The sequence below is a fragment of the Protomyctophum bolini genome (genome assembly GCF_963924005.1).
Source record: "Protomyctophum bolini genome assembly, chromosome: 13".
Taxonomy (NCBI): Eukaryota; Metazoa; Chordata; class Actinopteri; order Myctophiformes; family Myctophidae; genus Protomyctophum; species Protomyctophum bolini.
In genome coordinates this window covers 35,803,283-35,825,046 of record NC_137874.1, presented here as the reverse complement: position 1 = coordinate 35,825,046, position 21,764 = coordinate 35,803,283, and the positions used below count along the sequence as shown (strand labels likewise).

General features: G+C 44.2%; 1 protein-coding gene across 6 annotated transcripts in view; it reads right to left on the bottom strand.

Annotated features, from left to right (window-relative positions):
- LOC308327269 (unconventional myosin-XVIIIa-like) overlaps window positions 1-21,764 on the bottom strand; it is a 77,604-nt gene that overhangs the window by 50,709 nt on the left and 5,131 nt on the right. For 2 of the 6 annotated variants that reach the window (XM_080780556.1, XM_080780558.1), the window contains exons 3-14: window positions 8,595-8,682; window positions 8,171-8,277; window positions 7,418-7,594; window positions 6,774-6,984; window positions 5,747-5,889; window positions 5,465-5,565; window positions 5,111-5,174; window positions 4,866-5,010; window positions 3,429-3,599; window positions 1,855-1,945; window positions 1,192-1,384; window positions 94-180 (exon numbers count right to left, since the gene is read on the bottom strand). In XM_080780556.1, coding sequence (XP_080636682.1) covers window positions 94-180; window positions 1,192-1,384; window positions 1,855-1,945; window positions 3,429-3,599; window positions 4,866-5,010; window positions 5,111-5,174; window positions 5,465-5,565; window positions 5,747-5,889; window positions 6,774-6,984; window positions 7,418-7,594; window positions 8,171-8,277; window positions 8,595-8,682 — 1,578 coding nt within the window. Of the gene's footprint in view, window positions 1-93; window positions 181-1,191; window positions 1,385-1,854; window positions 1,946-3,428; window positions 3,600-4,865; window positions 5,011-5,110; window positions 5,175-5,464; window positions 5,566-5,746; window positions 5,890-6,773; window positions 6,985-7,417; window positions 7,595-8,170; window positions 8,278-8,594; window positions 8,683-9,399; window positions 9,466-10,161; window positions 10,195-10,973; window positions 11,028-12,583; window positions 13,601-13,994; window positions 14,019-15,448; window positions 15,551-21,764 lie in introns of those variants that run through there. The other 4 variants (XM_080780553.1, XM_080780557.1, XM_080780554.1 and 1 more) reach the window with 4 other exon arrangements.

Below are 21,764 nucleotides of genomic sequence, written 5' to 3'. Positions count from 1 at the left end.
GTCGTATGTAGACAACTTTTAAGACAAACTTTTATATATAAACGTGTCATTCTGACGAGATATCAAAAACGGCAAAGATTATATAATCCTTACCAGGGCTTGGCTTGATGCGTGGTCTACGACCCCCACAGAGAGAGATGAGCTTGGCTCTATGTCATCTAAAGCAAGCTCTATGTTCTCCTGGATGGACGGACGGAAAGACAGACAGACAGACAGACAGATTAAGTGTGGAAAAGTGTTTGGATCGGCAATTGGTCTACTCTACACAGCCCCATGAGGTGGCATGAGCGCACCAAGCACCTGAAAACCCCCACCTGAATGCCATAATCAAGTGTGTGCGTGCGTGCGTGAGTGCGTGCATACTACACACATTAATGAATGAGTATGAGAGAAATTGACCATTGTCTGAAACAAAACACATTGATGTCTTGATCAAAGTCCAAGGAACTGCACACACATATATAAAAAACAAATCAATGCAAGCCAATTATGATTCCAAGGGCAAAGAACAAAGAGCAGACGTAATTTGTCGTGTCCTGACAGAGAGTACAGTACAGTACTTGTGGTGAGGAAAACAAATGAAAGAGAAATGGCTTGCATAGTGGGAGTTAAGGATGGATGCTGGCTGAAATATAAGGGCCATGTGTCTGGACTTGAATACTAATATTAATTAATTGCATTTTCATAGTGGTTTTCCAAGTTCTCAAAGTGCTTTACAATTCATTCATACATTGGGGAGGTGAAGTGGTGAACAGTCAACACCAGGGTCCTCACTTCCCACACCAATGGTGGCAAGCTAGCACCGAACAACTCATTGGAGGCAATGTAGGGTTCAGTGTCTTGCCTTCTGCCTTGTTATCATGAACTAGTATCAGTGCATGCAAATGGAAGAGAAGAGGGAGATAGTGCTAGTCTTCATCATGGAGCAACTGGGTGCGTGTGGCTCCCATGGGAGTTTGTGTTTGATCTCAGCAGGGGAGGAGGTGAACTGGTGAACGCTTGCACCATCAATGGTGGAGGTGACTCCCAAGAACCACTTCAGCTCGTCAAGGCTGTGACAGGGAGGAGGGATCGTGTGTCTGAAGTATGACTTGTACATAATAGATGTTGATACATCAGAGAAAAAGAAAAGGAGGTGGAGAGAGAAAGAGAGTGTGCAGGGAGGGGGAGAGAGACACCATGTGACTTTACCTCCTTGTATCTCTCCAGCTCCTGGACAAAGGTGCGCTGGTAGAAGAGGCTCTGCAGGCGTTCTTGGGTATAGTTGTGGCACAGGTCCTCAAAAGAGGCACCACCTTCTCGCTTTGCCAGCCGTGGGTTCTGGAAGCCGGGTGTATCCACGATGAGCAGCGAACACAGGGAGTTCTGGCTGGACTTCAAGGCCCTGAGACAAACACGCACGCACACATTCACACATTCGCACGCACGCAAGGAAGCCCGCACGCACACACGCACACAGGTACAAACCAAGACGACTGTCAAGAACAAGGCAGGCTCCACACTGTCTCTCTCTGGCAGCTGTTATAGAAGTAGTTAGCGATCACATTTCCATACAACTGTCAAATTAGCCTACTTTTCAAAGGCCTAAAATCCGTTAGACAAATAATTACTAATGGGCAAGACGGTATCAGTAAATGTCACATCAGGTTTTATTTAACGAAGCAAAATAAAAAAGTATAGCAGGGACAGAAGTGTTGTTTTTTTTTGCACTATTAGGACGTTTTTGTTGAAAGTAATGCTGTTTCTATATGTCAGCTTTTCTTGTATGCACTATGCGCTCACTTATAATATAGAGTTTTTCTGATAAAGACATAGATTAGCTCATTGCGGGTGCAGAGAAGCAGTCAGACTCACCGGTTGATGAAGGAGATGAGGATGGTGAAAAGTTCAGAGTAAAGCCCAGATGCCATGGCCTCTAAACACTCCATCGCAGAGGCCTTGGATCCTGTTATGGGGTGATGTGTGTTGGAGGTTAGCCAGGCACAAAAGCAAACAGAAAGCTGTAAGTTCACAACATCATTGTCCAAAAAAATACAGAAAGGAATACAGGAATACTTGGCTGAATCAAAAGGCAGCCATGTCAAATGGCCGCTATATTTGATACAAGGAAGAGCGTATTGTACATGGTAGCATATTTGATTTGTGGATTTATTAGGGCCATAAGCTATTCGACTGGCTCGAAATAATGTCTGCTGCGCGTGACATCATCAAACCAGGAAGTTATGCAGGAACACCTACTGAGTGGCTAAAAACTACTTTCCTGGCCCATACATCCACACAAAAGTCCTATCTGATTGCATTAAACAACATTAAACAATGTTAAACTCACTTTAAATGTTGCTTTGCCACTCGATTTGCCACTCGATGTGCCATTCACTTTAAGCATGCATGCGCATACCCTCTATTGAGATTAATTTCAGTTGTCTTTTTTTCGTAGCTCCGTTGTCATTAGATCTTTCGGAGGGCCCGCTCATAAAGGAATGCTGCAGACTCTTGACGCCCATGGACATTTTATAACGCAACAAAATGGTTGTCCAAGTGGTTAAAATATATATTTCCTTTGAGAATTTGCCTCTGTATTTGGAAATGTGTGCTCATAAAGTACTGAGATAGTAAATTAAAATATAACTTTTTGTATTGATGTATAATTTATGCTGCAGTATAAATGTGTGTTTGTCACACACCTGGACTTCTTCCACAGCCCATCGTTGGGGAACCACTGCTATAATACGTGTGTGTACGTGTGTGGGGGACACACGCGTGCACGCACGTGTGTGTCACTATACGTGCATATGTGCTGTGCAAGGGGAGATACAAGCAGGGTGAAATTGAGGCCGGCCATTCATCTCTTCCGAGATAAGCTGTGTGTGTGTGTGACTGTGTGTGTGACTGTGTGTGTGTGTGTGTGTGTGTGTGTGTGTGTGTGTGTGTGTGTGTGTGTGTGTGTGTGTGTGTGTGCGCGCTCGCGTCCTTCAAGGTGCGTTGTCGTCTTGATAAAACTCAGAAGAAGTGCACGTGTGTGAGAGATGAAAAAAAAAATCAATGCAAGCCAATTATGATTTCAAGGGCAATGAAAGAAGAGCGGATCTCAACTTCCTTGTCCTGATACAGTGTGTGTAGTACTTATCACTGTGTGTGAGGCTCTGCTAGCCATTACTTAGATAAGCTTTTACCTTTTACAGAGCATGCAATTTCCCCCAGGTGATGAGGGTGTGCGTGTGTGTGTGTGTGTGTGTGTGTGTGTGTGTGTGTGTGTGTGTGTGTGTGTGTGTGTGTGTGTGTGTGTGTGTGTGTGTGTGTGTGTGTGTGTGTGTGTGTGTGTGTGTGTGTGTGTGTGTGTGTGTGTGTGAGAGCGTGAGCAGAGATAGCCAGCTGAATGCAGAGACTGATGAGATAGTCAGAGTTGGTGCGTGTGGTCGGTAGGCTACCTGCGTCCCCTGTGCCGTTCTCCTCGGCGGGCTGCCGTAGGGCGCTGACTCTCGGCAGAGTGCCTTTGGCTTTGTGCTTGAAGATGGAGGAGGACAGCTCCTCCAGGGTGCAGCCCAGCAGGTAGGCCGCCTTCTGGGCCCACTCGTGACGTGCAAATTGTTTCCTGCCAGCTGAGACACGACCGTGAAAAAAAAAAAGCCATTAGCCCCTCTGCCAAGCACCGCAGGCACATGACTAGTCTGGTCGTGGCAATCCTGCCTCTGACAGGGTAGGATTATGGCTCCGGTCAGGCTGGAAATGCTGCACACGATGTGCACTCACAGCCCTGAGCCCTCCCCATAATGACAGTGGTTTGAGGACACAAAATTGCATTCCAGAGATACATATTGTCTGGCGGAGGTCACAAAAGCCAAATCCCAGCCTTCCACATTTCTTTTAGGTAGTTTCAAAGGCTTTTTATTATTATTAGTCAAGCTAAGCATGAGAGATCTATATATTTTATCGGCCATACCGAAGATGATGTGTAAGACAGCAATCAAAGAATATCCTCCATAAAGTATAACCGCCGTGCAATTACATTTAACCCATTCTGACCTGAGATCAGATTCATACGAGGTTTCCACTGGACACACACTGGTCTGATGAACCCATTCTGACCTGAGATCAGATTCTAAAAAATGTCAGTCGTTCTTAGATTTTTCAAAAATAGCAGACCTACAAGCTCTTAGCGCGCCACTCGGTGGCGCGCTATGAGCTTGTAGATCTGCTATTTTTCAATAGGTAAAGCATAACATGATGCTAACACCAAAATGGGTGCCCGGTCAGAATGGGTTAACTGAACACATCAAGAGGAAAGTGGCACTCTTCAAAAGGACATACTGGGCTACTGCTATAAAACCAAAAGTAGCGTCATCTGACACTAACTAAAATTATTGATTAACACTCAGAAAAAGCATACACATTAATAATTCAGTAAGAGTATCTGTATTAGATATTCAAATAAATGGTGGTATGTGATATAAAGACAAGGAACACATTTTATGCATCTGTGGTCTCAAGAATAGAGATCTCTGCTGCCCTCCTGTGTTGCTTTGATAATGCTGCAATGCCAACATCCACAATATAAGACCAGCAGAGTGGCCATAGTAAATAAACTATTTATCATAGGGCGATTTAATAGCCAGGTCGATATGGTTGCAAGTTACCACAGTGCTAGGAACAGTGGCAGCCATGTTTGTTGTTTGACGTTACCGACTGACGGCGCTGATGGCTGCTGCGATCAGATTTTCACACCCATAGACCTTGGCTAGCGATTCAGGGCTGGAGCCATGGCTACTGAATCTGTCTTGAGAGATGAACGCACTTGTAACTCAGAGAGTGTGCTTTTGTACACTCTCTGAGTGAAATCACTGAGATCACATATTCAGTGGTCTTACCCTTGGTAGCCCCTGCAGCCCCCAGGTGATAAATGGCTCCTAAGACGAGCCAGAAGGCCTTCTGCTCCTCAGCATTGATCCCAAGAACTTTCATGGCTGCTTGCAACTTGGAGAACTGCTGAGAGGCCCGCTGCTTGTCATCCGCCTGGGAGACAACAACACACATTATATTCGAGTTCCGTTGGTTACTGTTACTCCATAAAATACATTTTGGTACAAAATCTTAAGCCACCGCCGGTGGTTACCTTGGGAAGAGGCACGATTCCAAATGCACTGTTTTCGGCAAAGTGGTTCAGATGCAGCTCAGTTCTGGGAAAGATGAGGCAGAATACTTTAAACATTTGACCTCAACACAATTGTCCACAACCTTATGCATGTGTGTGCGTGCGTGCGACTTAAAATAATAAAATAAGTATTATTCTTTACAAGACACATTCAAATACTAATACCCTGGCAGACTGAAAATAAATCAAGCCATTTTGCCTCCTGTATCCTATTTGGTTTTAGAAGACGATTACATGTTATTGTATTATATAATTGTGGCTATACACAGGCTCCCACTGTGAACAGAGTTTGAGGTATGCTGCATTCCTCCTAACCTAAGAGAGCTGTCCACACCAGCCATCAGATAGTAGAAGACGTTAAAGGAAGCTTCTCCCTCTGGCCTTCTTGCCACCCTCGTCTTCTCCAGCAGCATGGTCTGAAAGACATCAGGAGAAGATATCACCACAGTAACCTCAATACCACTTAAAACCACAACTTTGTATAGCATAACAGCATCTGTGAAAACAGCTCCATCACACTGGAATGTCTCTTCTGAATTCACAGATGGGAAAAGAGGTAGACATTGAGCAGTTGGACGGCTCTGATGACATCGTTACCTGGATGGAGGCGGAGGTCACCTGACCAGCCTGGTCAAAGTCCAGGGAAACAACATGAGAGAAGCGACTGGCGTTCCCATTCATGGAGGTAGAGGCGTTCCCAAATGCTTCCAAAACGGTGTAGACTGCCTGCCATTTCTCCGCTAATAGGAAAATCCAGACATATAGGTTTGTTTTTTAAAGAAAAGATTACTCACAAACACACAGACAAATGGAATCTGTAATGCCTTATTTGGTACCAAACAAACATCGGGTAACACTTTTACAGTATCACCTGCAACGGTGCAGATCTCATTACAACTTATAGAGGCGATCACAAACACTTTTCCAAATTGGTTCCCGCTAAAACAAACAAACAAAACCTGCATTTTATTTAGCTTTTTGCCATTTGGAGGCCCGTTTCAGAAACGAATTGGAGCAAACGGATATTTTCACATTTAACACTAGTTCTCATCAAAACTGGACTGGATTTTATGGCCACAGTTTAAAATAAATCCGTTCAGGAGGCACTAATTGCAAATCATTCACTCAATGTTATATTCTTCAAAAGGTGGGTTATCATTCATTCATAGCAACATATGCTAGCTATGTTTTTCTCTTGACGTTTTTTAAGCAAAATATTGTATTTGGGTAAAGGCAGTACTGGAATTCACAAATTAGGGAATGGGCGTATTGGTACCACTTACCCCTAAGTGACCTTTAGCACCTTTTTGGCACGTGATAACAAGCATAACTGACACAAGATATTTATTTCATACAGAAGGATGGTCTTCCTGCTTTCTTTGTCGCAGCTCCAACGGTGCCGTGGTGGACTATGCATGGCAGGGGCGTCCTCTTCCCTGAGCCAAGCCTAAGCCTGACCGCATACCAGAAAGGTACGTTTTGCTGCAGGGTCATCAGCCGGGGACCACCATTCATGGATGTTTCAATCAGATATAGAAATAGAAATATAGCGTTGGACGGGGCTTTGTACCCCGCAAGTCCCCTGCGATATTGTCACACTTGGCACTGTTTGGGTCCAACTTACTAGAGAAGGTTTTGCTGGTACTGCCTGCAATGGTGACCAGATATTGGACCAGGTGTTGACAGTTGGTCGTCTTGCCACTGCCACTCTTGCCCAGCAGCACAATGGACTGGTCCTGACGAGTGGTCAGCAGGGTCCTGTAGGCAGACTGGGCCATGCTGTAAATGTGAGGCGCGGTGTCCTCTCTCCTGCAGCCCTTGAACATGTGCATCACCTGGGGCAGGAGAACACACACGCGCACACGCACACACACACACACACACACACACACACACACACACACACACACACACACACACACACACACACACACACACACACACACAGAGAGACAGGAGGGGAATAAGAAACAGGAGGCGATGATGTAATAGAAAGACAGACAGGTGGGTGCTCGCTGGAATACTGAACGCCATCTGTGACCACTTTAACTAATTTAACCTGTATTTGGTCGTGGACCCCGATCTGAAAATATTTTGTTCCAGCGACACCCAGAAGCAAAGATTTGAGTTAAAAATGTTCACTTTCATTTATTTATTTTAGATTTTCACAATCTTTCCAAAATAGCCAAAGTATAAAATCCAAAATGAGCCAGTTGCTTAATGCTCCTTCCCTGTATGATATAGGTGAGTCCCGGTGCTGCGTCCTACCTTCTCAGAGTACATGGAGGGGGCGCTGACGGGGTTGATGACCACCATGTTGGCGCCGGCGTGGGTGTGTACCAGGTGCCCGCCGTAGCGCTGGCGCAGGGTGTGGACGACGCTCGACTCGTTAAGGTACTGCAGCGAGGCCACGTCCTCCACGCGGTCAAACCTCGGAGGATTCGCCTGCAGTTCAAAGTGGAAGGAACGCCGCGTTAAATAAGTGGGTTTTTTCAACCTTTTTCATATCAAGGCTATCATTATTCATTCTGCATTTGAGCTTTTTTTTTAGCCTCACAGACCCAAAACTAAAGAATATTCTGTCGTCATTGGATTCGATTTTGTCCACAACTCCATGCTGTATTGATGTGGTACCATAGGTTGATCAAAATACCGGTAACAGTTATTCTACATTCTCTATTTGTGTAGACTTCTTGTACATTAAGTAATCCAGATGTCTAACAATAATTTAACTCTTGAGAGCTTAAAATGAAACCAAATGGACCCATAAGCCAAGGGTTCATTTGGTTTCAATTTACGATTGCTGAACACCTCAGCAATCCATCTCCCAGGGATCTAGCGTGTTGTTACGGGAACAGACTCCTGCGTGTTTTGTTTAAACCTTTTTAAATCTTATGATGATTTTTTTTAATGGATATTTACTCACATCCCACAAAAATGGGTCCGCAGCTCACCAAAGGGTCTCACTCTCAGTCTCGACCCACTGTTTGGGAAACAGTGCTGTAATGCACAATGAAATACCTTTTCCACATCCTCTTCGTCCACTTCCAGCAGTGATCCATCGCTCTCCAGGCGTATTTTCACTTTCCCCTCTGGTAGACTGCCTGGCTGGGTCTTCAGTAGAGTGGCTGCGTAATTTATACATTATTATTTAAGGCAATGGGGAACAAAATACACTTCAAAATGATCATATGCACTGATGTTTGATAGCTCTTGTGGTGACTATAATTATCATTTGAACAATGAGGAAGCTACAGAAAAGAAAAGCAAGTGTTCAATTTGGAAAACTAGGTTAGTTTAATTTAACAGAATATAATGAGTTATTATGACTTGTTAAGCTGAGCTAACATTTAGCTACATTTATACTAGGAGTCCTTAAATGATATATTGTATTTCAGATAACCTGAAACAAGTTGAATTGAAAAGTAACTAAAATAATACCAACCCAAAGAAAATCCATCCTTGTGGACAAGCCACACTTTCTCAGTGTTGTACCAGGCCTTCTCTGTAGCTATCTGCTCCTCAGTCTTGCCCTGGGTGACAGAGAACTTTTCATGAAACAACAGAAAAAATAAATGAAAGGTTGCTCAGAGGCACAACACATCCAAACAGATCCAAAGGACAAACAATGATAAATAATGTCATGCAAGAGGGGCAATGCACTGGAAATGAATCAAACTGAGGACAATTATTGAACACAAATATTGTGCAGGTGTATATCTAATTTATCTATGCACAATATTGTAATATGCTCAGTGTTAATTTATCCATCTGGAACTTTCAGAGTTGAATTAATGCGCATGATTTTAATTAATTCATTAATAACGCAGTGACCTGAAGTAAAAAACAATTAGATGAAAAAAGGTAGGGGGAAAAACAAACAAAGCGAGTTAATTAAATTGTTTCCTATTGGACAACATCTCAGAGCTAATTGAGCATAACCTGGGGTTCATGGCATCAATGTGTGACCACACAACTACACACTACTCTCTCTCATTAACAAATAAATTAGAATCCACAAAACCACACACTACGGCAACACCACATCACATGCCTGGAGGACAACATGCCTGAAAATAGCAGATCTCAAAGCTCACAATGTGTCGCATTGCGAGCTTGTAAATCGTCTATTTTCTATCTGAGAAAATAATCACATCACGCTGAATAACAACACAGCAGAACCACTGCACAAACACACCACTTTCTAGGATATGAGCACACATGCAGGGTGAATGGCCGTATAGCCAGACCTTAGACTGGGTGGCTGCAGCATGTGCTGCTTGTAAGATGGCCACAGGGTCTTCTGCCAACCTAGACTGCAGAAGGAAATGACACAGGAGGGCGGGGTCATTTGAGGAGCTAACAGAGAGGTCACTTTTAATTCATTGTTTCAACACTGAAACACATGCAAACAACCGTGATAACCAAACGCTCATGAGTTCCAATGAAGGTAAAGAAACAAAACATGCAGAGATAAACACATTACAGTGAAAGCTACCTCTGTTCTGCAAAATGCTTCTGTGCTAAACGGAACAACCTGCCTGTGCCCAGTGTATATGGGACTAAAAGCCAGCTGCACCGGCTAGATTTGACCCTTGATTGTTTGACATTTTTACTGTGAAAAATGCATATTGGTGCACATGTTATGTATGTATTTGTACATATCTGTCCAAAGGATAAAGGATTGTGGTTCTATGGTACCGTATGTAAACCTTCTACAAGTTGACGGTTATAATTAGCGGTACTTGAAGTTAACAATAGAGCTACTGTACAGTATGAAGTTAACAATAGAGCTATGTCATTGACACTGGATGTTTGAGGCCTCGTGCATCACCCCAGTGGAGAATGCAGTGACAGGTGAAGGGAAGCACGCTCAATAATGATGAGAAACAGTGGGGTCAGAGTAGAGGAGAGCGCTGACTCCAGCAGCCACGCCCTGCCCTGCCCTGGCTGGGGGAGGGGCTGAGGAGGCGTGGCCTGCCTGGGGACGAGCACGGCAGAGCGACATGTACCTCTGAGGAGATGGAGCGCTTGGAAGTTGAACGCTAGCCATGCAAACAGCAACGGAGACAGTAGTAAGCCAAGGTCCAGCAGTGGCCCACAGAAAAGCAGAAGGAGAAACAAAGAGTATATATAAGGATATAAGACAGCAGGAGAGTAGCAAATAGTCAAATAACCAACAACACATACACCCATTTAGACCCACCCACTCTTTTAGACCTTCTACCATGGACAGTCATGTCCGTGTAAGAATGAGACGGGGGAGAAACAGAAAGACATTGAGGTTGATGGAGCTACATATTTTGTTATGCTGTCAAACTAGTCTGCACAAGCTTGAGCTTCACAATACTTCATGCAAATGTATCTTTTGTTTTCCCCACAAATTGCATTGCCATAACATTGGTTAGCAATTCACTCAAAAATCGAGCTTAAGAATCCCCAAAAAGTTAATCAGCCACAAAACACAAAACACTCAGGTGCAAGTACAACTAAGTTTATTATTTATTGAATTTAAGTTGATGATGGAAAAAGGTTTCTATATTCCCGTTATGCAGGGCCATTGACTTCAGTTTTTACTTGAGTTTGTGCCAATAACTCAATGACTTGGACTTATGGGCTCAGCACTGAAAAGCTCAACGCAAGCAATGTCAAATCCAACATCAGAGAGCACTCCTGTTATTGCAACACTACTGGCAGTAGTAAAAACTCATTTGGATTTTTGTTCTTCATGCTGGGTAAAAATAAGTTGACCTAAGAGGATGGCAGGTTAAACACAGGTTAAGCATCAGGCCAAACCAAACAAGCTGAGAGAGAGTGACGTTACTTCATTGGAAAAGATCCTCTTCACGCGTATGTGATCGTCATCAGTAGGAATCACCTGTTAACCAACGGCATACAATACATATAACTGAAAGAGTGTCATTGAAAGGATATCCGTGAAAATGGTCCACAGAACTATAGGCCTAGTTCTGAAGTAACTGTCCTCAGTGTCTAAGACCTCTGAAAACCAAATTCGTATTTTAACTATAATATATAATAAAAGTCTTAGACGAAGCACTGACAAAGTAATTCCCAAACTTTTCAGGTCGAGACCCAAAAGAGAAATTTGAAGTTTGCCCGGGACCCAAACTAGCAGATCTACAGTCTCATAACGCACCGCTTCACACGGGTGAGTATTATGTTTTATTCATGGAATTTCTTGTTTTAAAATTTGTTTTATTTAAAAAATATATATATATATATATTTGAAATATATACACTAAATGTAGGAAAATAAATTCAGTCATGACCCATAAAAATTGGTCTGTGACCCACAAATGACCCACTGTTTGGGAAACCGTGCTCTAGACTCTACCTTGTCATTAAGTGTAGTCTTAGACTCTGTAACCTCAGGAATAGGGTTACCGGTAGAGGCCACGGCATCCGTTACCTTTACATTACATACATTAAACACAACGACAAAGGTGCATGATTTGCACACGCACGCAGCCACGCACGTACGCACGCGCGTGCGCACACACACACACACACACACACACACACACACACACACACACACACACACACACACACACACACACACACACACGCACACACACACGCACACACACACACACACACACACACACACACACACACACACACACACACATACACGAACACACATACACACACACACACACACACTCACACACACACACACACACACACCAAAGATGAGTTAGTGAAATGTGATGTTACAGTGATAGTGAAGTGTTAGCTCCATATCAGATTTGAAAGGAGGTGGTGTTTCCTATGCCTGAGTATGACATACTGTAAGAATAAAAAGGCCACCGTGTGAATAATGGGTTTCTCACCAGTCTACTGATTTGGAGGTTCTACAGGACTACAGGGTGACACATTATAAAGTAATGGATGGTTCAGTGCTCTCAGCCCAACTCAAACGGACCAGACTATAACGGACTAGAGGAGGCATTATTTCATGTGCTTCTGTCCATTTGAAACTTCTGTCTGGTTTGAAACACAACCTGTTTACCCAGGCTGGCTTCTTTCTGTCAAATCTCATTTCAACAGAAACCATAAATGAAATGATAATGGAAAAGTTAAAAAGTAAGAAAGGGGTGAATTCAACCAACATACTGATCAACATCCACACAAATATTAATTTATTTGAGAGCAAAGCCATATTGATCAATGAACACATGCGAATCGACACGGTTCACACAAGTGACTTTCAGATCCAGCAGCACCTGCAAGGCGTTGCCTAGCAACCGGGCCAGTGTTTAAAGTTGCTTTTCAGCTAAACCGTTTAATATCTACAAAGTACATTCATTGACGGAGATTTTAATTGATGGAATACTTAGTCAAAGGGTGCTAAGTTGTTAATATCTCACAGCATGCTCCATTAGTATTTTAAATAATCACACTCTGTACCTCTGGTTTCTTCACGACAGTGGTACGTGTAACTGGAATGAACCCCGGAGGGGGCGCCAGAGCATCGGTCCTCTGGACCGGGACGAAACCTGGCGGCCGTGGCAGGACGTTCTGTTTCGGGGCCACGGCGTTGGAGGAGGGCTTGGGGGCCGGAATGAAACCGGCAGGAGGGGTCAACGGATTGGAGGAGGGCTTGGGGGCCGGAATGAAACCGGCAGGAGGGGTCAACGGATTGGAGGAGGGCTTGGGGGCCGGAATGAAACCGGCAGGAGGGGTCAACGGATTGGAGGAGGGCTTGGGGGCCGGAATGAAACCGGCAGGAGGGGTCAACGGATTGGAGGAGGGCTTGGGGGCCGGAATGAAACCGGCAGGAGGGGTCAACGGATTCTGCTGTCTGGGGGCGGGGATAAAGCCAAGAGGAGGGGCCAAGGGGTCAGGCTTGGGAGCAGGCGGGACGAGGTTGGGCTTTATTGGCGGCACAGGTTGGGACGGTGCAACGACGGACACAAACGTGGCCGTAGCCTGCTGTGTTTTTTCCTCTGCCGCGGCCTTCTCTTCTGGCTCCTTTGCCCTTTCTTTCTCCTCCTCCTTCTCGGTCTCTTCTTTGTCGGGCGGGTCCTCCTTGCGGTCCTGGGTGCGGGTACGAGGCCGGTGCTCCTTGGTTTTACTTCTGCCCATTAGGCTGGCCAGGCCGAAGGAAATGTCGTCCCTCTCTTCGCGGTGTCCCGAAGACGAGGGAGCAGCCTTACTGGTGGTTTTGGGCACAGCGGTAGCAGCCACAGCAGAGGCTGCCCCCCCGGGGGGCTCGGAGCTCTGCTCCGCCGCCCCCCCAGGACCCAGCCGCCGAGTCACAACAACCCGCCTCACAACCTTCACCACCCGCGGGGTGTCGGGGTCAGCCATAGCGCTGACAATATTGGATTCCTCAGTTGTGGCTGTGGCTGTGGGCTGTGGGCCACTTCCTGTGTCTAGAACAGGGCTAGCAACTGGTTGAGGCTGATTATCATCACCATCAGACTGTGCATGAACAGAGGAGGACAGAGACACTGGTGATGGTTATGTAGGTCCCTGGATGACCTTTTTGGTTAATTACATAGCCAAATCCTTCGTATAACTCAGAGTGATTGAACATTTGTAGCTGAGTTACAAATGGATAAAACTGAGGGTTTTACTGTGTAGATATAGGACAATGAGTCTAAGAAACGCTATACTAACCCTAGAAGTTTACATAACGGAGCACATCTTTCCAAGTTTTGCACTGATAAAGCATGCTGTTAAAACTGCATGTCGCCATAGTTAAGAAAGACCCCCTAAAATGCAACAAATGTTACTTTAGCTATTCTGTCTACTCTAGTGACACTACATACAGAGTGAACTCTATCCAAACTCATGCAGGTGAAGTGACACTTACATTTGGCTTGTTATCAACCTTAACCTACATGAGGGAACACCACAAATGATTGATTAGACCACGACTTGTCTCTATCTACACAGTAGTATACACACCACTTCAAAGCATGAAATGAAGAACCACATGCATAGTGGAAGTAGAAGCGTTGGAGCAGAAAAGTAAAACGAGACTTCCCTTTTGTTCCCAAAATGAAAAGCGGTTGTTTCGATAAGCCATGGTGGTGACCCAGATGACATGGGGGAGAGCTGGGAGAGGTAGAGGGATGGATAGAGACAGTGACAGCAGGCAACGTAGGACATAGATAACACAGGGAGAGGACACTTTAGGGTGCTTAATGAATGAATAGTAACACTTTCTTGACACAGGAGGTCAAATATCAACAGGGCAGTAGGACCATGTTACTGCAGCACTGAGGACAGAAGATAATGAAATGAATAGCTGGAGCAAGAGGGGAGTGGAAAATAGACCCCAAAAAGCCAGGACCTAGTCACTGCATTTAAAAAGGATCTTGGGTTAGTCCTTCACTTTATTTAGTCCTTCACACGTATAATAAATTAAAATGCAGCAAAAAACAAAACAAAAAACAGCCGCAATATTAATCATTTGGATCCTTTCTTTAAGTAATAGCGGAAAGTAAGTTATGACATTGGTGAATTGGTAAGTGACAAACAGACTTTACAAACACAGGAAAGAGAGTGCACAGAAAATGTTTGGCAAACAGAACACCATGAATATTGAACACTTGGTTCAAAGGGCTTAAAAGGCTCACAGTATAGAGACTGAGTGTAGAGCCTCAAGTTAATAACAATTTAGGCATTTAGCACGTACGTTCAGTGTTGTTTAGAGTGTCTGCAGTGCTAATTGGGGAGCTCTATTTGCTCATACGCGTATGGGCAAATAGAGCTCCCCAAAACAAGACCTCTTAGGGAATACTAGGCTATTCAGTAGGTTATTTGGTGTATGATGACAAGACATGTCTACTACATTCACCTGTCTTACAACTTTATAAGTAAATGGTAATCGCACAAAAGCAATAAGGAAGATTTTGAAACTGCCAAGAATCAACACTCGGTCAGTAGTATGAATAGTCAATTTACTACATAAGCAAGCAGTGCATTTGATGAATCCCACACAGTAGTATTTAATCAAGCTGCATGCTGCTAGATCGACTTAGTAAAACACACTACTATCTCTTACATTTTAGGTCCAGTCTAACAAAGTCCAAAATGGACCTTTTGTACTCATTGATGAGACAGAACTGAAGTCAGTGGAGCAGCAACATGTTTCACCATCCCTGGCCTAGCTTTCATCAGAGTCCACTCCTATAAATAGTTTCAGCAGCAAAGCAGGCCATTCTGAGGCAGTGCCCTAATGGAAGAGCATGTACGCCCGGGTATATAGGGAAAGCACACTGCGAGCCACACAGAGTCCAGGGGCCTATAGCTTGTTGTTACCTTGTCTCCAGACCTGGTCAGCTTTCCAGTGTTCCTTCTCTAGCCACTGCAAGTCGAGGGTGAGACAGGCCGGGCTCTGGGGAAAAGCTTACGGAGTTGAGTATAGGCAGGGGGAAACCATGCGGGTCGAACGTCACAGTCAGCCGAGTATATGTTGCTGAGGTCTGAGGGGTGGGCCGGGTGGGGTGTGGGGGGGTAATCTGATAGGACCCTGGCAGACGCAGTATTCCGGATGCAGGCCGGAGGGACAGCTGCTGGGATACATGGAGGGCTATGAATAGATTGGTGGTGCCACACCAATTACACCTCTCTTACCTCTCTTCCTGACACTACCGCCCCCTGCTGGGTGCCCAGCACATCTATCACCAGTGGGGGGGGGGGGGGGGGGGGGGGGGGAGTACTCAATTGTTTTACTAAAGTAAAAGTATCAATACTGGAATATAGAAGTACTCCGTTACAAGTAAAAGTCCAGACTTTACTACCTGGGTACTACCTGTCAGTGGGGAGTGTTGATGAATGAATATCAACATCCTAATACAGGGGGGGGGAAATTCCTGTCAAAATATGACCCCCCAGTCAAAAAAAATAATTGTGAAATAGACACTCATGGCCCTATATCCTTCCTGGGGGGAGGGGGGGGTGGGTAATTACCTGTCAGTGGGGAGTGTTGGCTGGGAGGAGGAGTAGGACTAAGGGCCCTATACTACCTGTCAGTGGGGAGTGTTGGCTGGGAGGAGGAGTAGGACTAAGGCCCTATACTACCTGTCAGTGGGGAGTGTTGGCTGGGAGGAGGAGTAGGACTAAGGGCCCTATACTACCTGTCAGTGGGGAGTGTTGGCTGGGAGGAGGAGTAGGACTAAGGGCCCTATACTACCTGTCAGTGGGGAGTGTTGGCTGGGAGGAGGAGTAGTACTAAGGCCCTATACTACCTGTCAGTGGGGAGTGTTGGCTGGGAGGAGGAGTAGGACTAACCCCTGACCCCCGACTTGTTGAAAGTCGAAATAATGGAGAAATAATGGAGAAAACAGTACTATAACCTGTGTCAAAGTTAGAAGTAAACATTATAGTATTAAGTATTAGAAGCATGAACAGGTTGTTTGGAGATGTAGCGGTAGAGAGGTAATTGATCTGAGTGAAAGCGGAAGATTGTTCCAGTCAGATGGAGCTTTGTAGTGGAATGACCTGCGTCCAGATTCCAAAAATATTCTGTTGGGAACCATAAGATATTAAAATATTACATTGTGCACACTACACAGACCTGGCTGCAAGTTATAGACAGGGAAAATATATATTGCTTACAACTTTCACTGTGATCAGTACACCACAAGAGGGAGCCATACACCTAAGTGTCAGCCCAGAGAAATGCACTAGATTTACATTCTGCTGGCCTATATACTATACTAATACTACATAGTATTAATCCATAATACATCTTAATAGTGGTCAGGTTCTAGTGCTGATATGGCAAGAAAATATTAGTTTTTCTTTTCTGCTGCACTTAAACATGAATGAGCATTTCTGGCATTCAAAACATATACTATATGAGATAATGTGACAAATGGCATAGCCTGGATCCAGCCAGCCCATAGACCCTGCCCACTCTCTGACTGCATCAGGAAGCTTCAGTCTGATAATCAGGCTAGCATAGGTATGCCCATAGCCATCTAATAGAAGAGTTGCGATATTGAGGGGGCAGAAAACAGCCCGGTCACGTGGTTCATGTACTCGTGCGAGCCCATAGACTCCAATGCATTCCGTAAACCTATTTGAAGCCTTCAAATAGGGACAGACCAATAGAAGTCAATGTAGAAGAACGGAAGTCCCGTAAAAGACATGCTGTGATTGGCCAGTAGTCACTAGTGAGTGGCAGGCTGGCAGCGACGCAGCATGCCTTCAGCACTTCCGCTTGACTTCCTCATCCCGTTGGAGACAGGTTTCTCCAATTAACTGCAGCGACCAATGAGGCATCTATACTTTTTAATATCAAAGGGTATGTCTATGCCCTGGCCTGAGTCACCTTTAAGAGTCACACCCAGTCACTACTAATTACAAGCATACTTGCATGAAATCTATGCTTTTTATAATACTTGGGATGAATGGCTAAATAAATATTACACTTTCAAAGGGGAAACCGTTTTAAAGTTTGAGCGTTGTAGTTTCATGGTGACCTCCATCTTTATCAGCCACTAAGGGTGAAAATCAGTGCTACAACTTTCACTGTGCACCACAAGATACTAGTGTTTTTCAGGTTAGTCCTGATATAATCTGAGTTCCCAGAAGTTTTATTTAGCTTCCTCATTTCTGGTGGCCTTAAGTATGAATCTGCATTTCTAACAAGTACACTACAGTACTGTACGTGCATTGTGCAAACGTGACAAATGACATAGGTATGGCCTGAGACACCTTTGAGTTGTCACACCCAGCCAGAACTAATTACAACCATACTTCCCGAACAGGCTAGGATACTTCAGAGCAAAACATCTGTGGGTTTTATCTTACGTGGATTGACTGGCTAAATAAAGCACTTTCAATCTATTGTTTTTGTCTTATCAGGAAACATTATTTATAATCGAATGAACCCATATGATGAACCCAATCAAAATACTAACAGAATGAACCCATACAAATTACTACACAGCAGGTGTGACTGTTGTCTTTGCGGTGAGGCTTGTGAATTGTGATTAAGTAATTATTCACTGAAATGTATTGTGACAGAACCAGTTTGACAAAACACATGTTAAAGAGGGAGCCGCGCCTGGAGCTAGCTATTCAACTGATTCAGTTATGGTAAGGCAGGTAGCCCCAGGAGGAAAACTATACTCTTTTATCTTAACTTTTTGTTATCTTAATAAAAGTGGAAGGTTAATTTAATACATGGCCCTGCTGTCAGAAATAGGCTACATAATGATAGCATCCAGGTGCATGCAAAAAAAAGTCAGGAAATTAAAATAAAATAAACAGCTTGTGTCAGTTGCACCTATGACATATGCATGACTGAGCACTGTCTTGACTTCCATTAAGTATTATTAATTCATGAAATCGCTATGTCTGTCTGTCCTGACTGAACAGCCGGTGAGCAGTGATCGGACTAACGGTTTCCGAGAGCACAGTTGACAGTGCTGTCGCCTCACAGCTAGAAGGTCCTGGGTTCGATTCCCGCCGGGGCCGGCGAAAGGGCCCCCTGCGTCCCCCAGGGCAGGCACCCCCACAAAAATACATGCAGTAATCCTGGTCTCTAAACTACCTCCCCCTGGTTAGCCGGGGCACCCGATGGAGGGCAAAGGAACTGGTCGGAATAACGTGCTCCTTCCACACGCTACGTCCGGCAGGGGAAACTCCCCCCTGTCAGGTGAAAAGAAGCTGCTTTCATGCATAGAAGGAAGCATAAGGCAGTCCGCTGCCCCCCCAGGTTGGCAGAGGAAGCGCAGCGCCCAGGATTACATTAGATACTGTTAATGACACTGGGTGAAAAAAATGGGTTGCAAAATCGTGGGATAGAATTTGAAGAAAAACGTTTGTTCATGGGTCTGCGTAGGGCGCACCAAATCTCAGTGTTTGTGAGGGCTGTGGGCACCAGCCTCCCTGCCTGCCTGGCCAACCTTGACTGACACACAGGCCGATCCCCTTAAAGACGGCTAGACTACTGCAGAGCCACACTGTAAAAAATGTTTTATTAAATTATATACACAGCGTTGATCTGTATTTGTATTTGAGGCCAATACTATTTTGATGATCCGACTATTTCACATTCAAATAACATAAGGCTGTGTAGAACATGCTATATTACATCCTCATGTTAAAGCAGAGCTTTACCATTCTACAGGTCAACATGGGCAGTCTAAACATAGGGTGTGTCTGGCCTATCTAGCACACTTGGTTAATCCCCAGAGTGTGCGAATAGGAAACAGCTTGTGGGTTGTTTGTATGCACTGACTAAAGATTAAGGATTGTATACCCTAAACACAATGGTTCTGACCCACTTACTGTACTAGAGCATGATCTGAACTGTTTCTTTGTCATAGATAGTACTAACTCTACTTTCATTCATTCAATTTAGATAAGGAAGGACCCATAGAGTAAAATAAGACATTTCGGTGAAAACACCAAACCCCATTTTTTCCTATGAAATAAAATAAATGTATATAGATTGAGGAGAATTTCTTTGCTAGACCAGGGGGGCAGTGAAGCCAATAGTGTCTGAAGCCAGTAGTAAATCCTGACTTCCTGAAAGTTCATATAATGGCCTGTTGTGGCGCTGTCATTGGGCCCATAAAACCCCATTTGATGGTCCCATTTATTAAGAAAATGACCATAAAGTCGAGTATGTTCTGAGGGGCGTGGCTACCGATCGGGATCCACCCCCCCGCTAGAGTCAAAATAAAAACCAACGAAGAAGAAGGGGGAAAGTCCCGCCTCGTTGTCTGGGCCAGCCAATGGCCAGCTGGGCCCAAACGGATCTAGAAAGATGGCGATTGGACTGACAGGCTTCATCTTACGTCCATATCAGACCCGGAGAACGCTTTTCTTTTTTTTTACAGAGCTAGACATACAAATTTGAAATTGATTTGACAGTTAAGTAGCATACCCACGATGCACTGCACAGCCATGCAAAGCCAAGCTGACCTACCGGTCCGTAGGTGCAGGTGTAACTATATTAAAATGATAGTAGTGTTCACTGTTTAGGCAATAGGGTAGAGATAGTTAAGGTTAGGCATGTGTTTAGTGTATAGTTAAGGACAGGACATTACAAAGTCCTGGGAGGGCGGTTAGCCAGTTTGATTGAGTGACGTGACCTCCAACTCCCTGGTTTGGAGCTTGTAGAATTTGGAAACAGTTAAGAAGCCACAACCAATAAATTATGGGACCACAGTATTCTAGTTAGAATTTTGAAATACAGGAAAGTGAAGATGACCCAGAATTCACAAAGCATAGGCGAAAAGCCCTGTGATTCACAAGTTCTTACAGAAAGCAGGTCGTTGCAATGCGGTGAAGGACAAGTGGGTTAAAATACAGACACGGGTGTGTAGTGTCTCATCTACTGTATGGTTTACAATGTACTGTGGATATAGTCTTTACAACGCCTTGAAAGCTTACAGTATAGATCTACTATTTTCAGTACAAATACACTATTGTATACGAGTACAACGCTCTTAAAATGCTTTTAAAACTCAACTCCAGTCCAGAGTCGGCATACACAGCGAACAATGCTTACGTAGTCTTTACGTTTCTGTACTGTAAGTAGCACAACATAATGTAATTTGACAATTCCAAAACATCACGTCTCGTATAGCTGGATAACAGTAAAAGGTTTACCATCTAAATCCACCAAAGAGACAAAGCTGATAACAGGTTTCTCAATGGGATGCACAGCTACTGGTACCTTTTGTAGCCCCAGGACATTGTATAGCTACTATTCTTGTACTTTATGTTCACTTTGAAAATAGGAAAAGAGATAAATTGGCTTCTAAGCCTGGCTTCTAACTTGAACCAAACAGCTTTATAATGATCCTTAGATTTAGAGGAACCGCCCCTTTCTAATCCACGTCTGTGTTAATGCTCTGTACTACTGTATTACAGCATACTGGAAATGGGAATGATGCAATTTAAATGGCAGCTTGAGATTAAACCATTTGCTGATTTCCAGTAACATACCCTTGTGTGAGCATTAGACAGATAGCAAATGAAATGGAATAAGCTATAACTAACAGAGCTATTACATGAAACCTTTGACATTAGCTGTCCTTGTGAGCCACTGCTACCATAACCAGTCATCTCCTATAGCCCCTGTTGATGATAACATAACATATTGAAGTTATTTCTCTGTACACTACAGGCTTCCTGTCAGCCAACAGCCAAGAACGTACCTAAACTAAGTAGATGGCAGCTGAACTATGACCTACAGTGCTATACTTCAGACCTTGCATATGGAAATATGATTCAGCCTCTTATTATAGTGAGTGCACAGTCCAACTGTATGACATGACATTTTCATTGAGACATAACTTTAATTTCCATTATGTGAAGTGAGCATGATGCTGGCCATCCATGTTGCAGATTCCCCCTTCTTTGTAAAGCGTGTAATTAAAATCCATCCAAACTTCTGGCTCCCCTCCCCCGCTCTCTAAAATCTACACGCAGTCTATCCCATACTCATGCTTTATGACAAGTTGACAAAACAAGATGACCCCCCCCCCCCCCCCCCAACTGCACTTTGGCTTAATGACTGTTACAATGAAAAAAGCAACCAATTTAACTACTAAATACATGTAAATGTAGTAGCTCTCCGCGACAAGATAAGTTGTCTCACTTTGGCTGC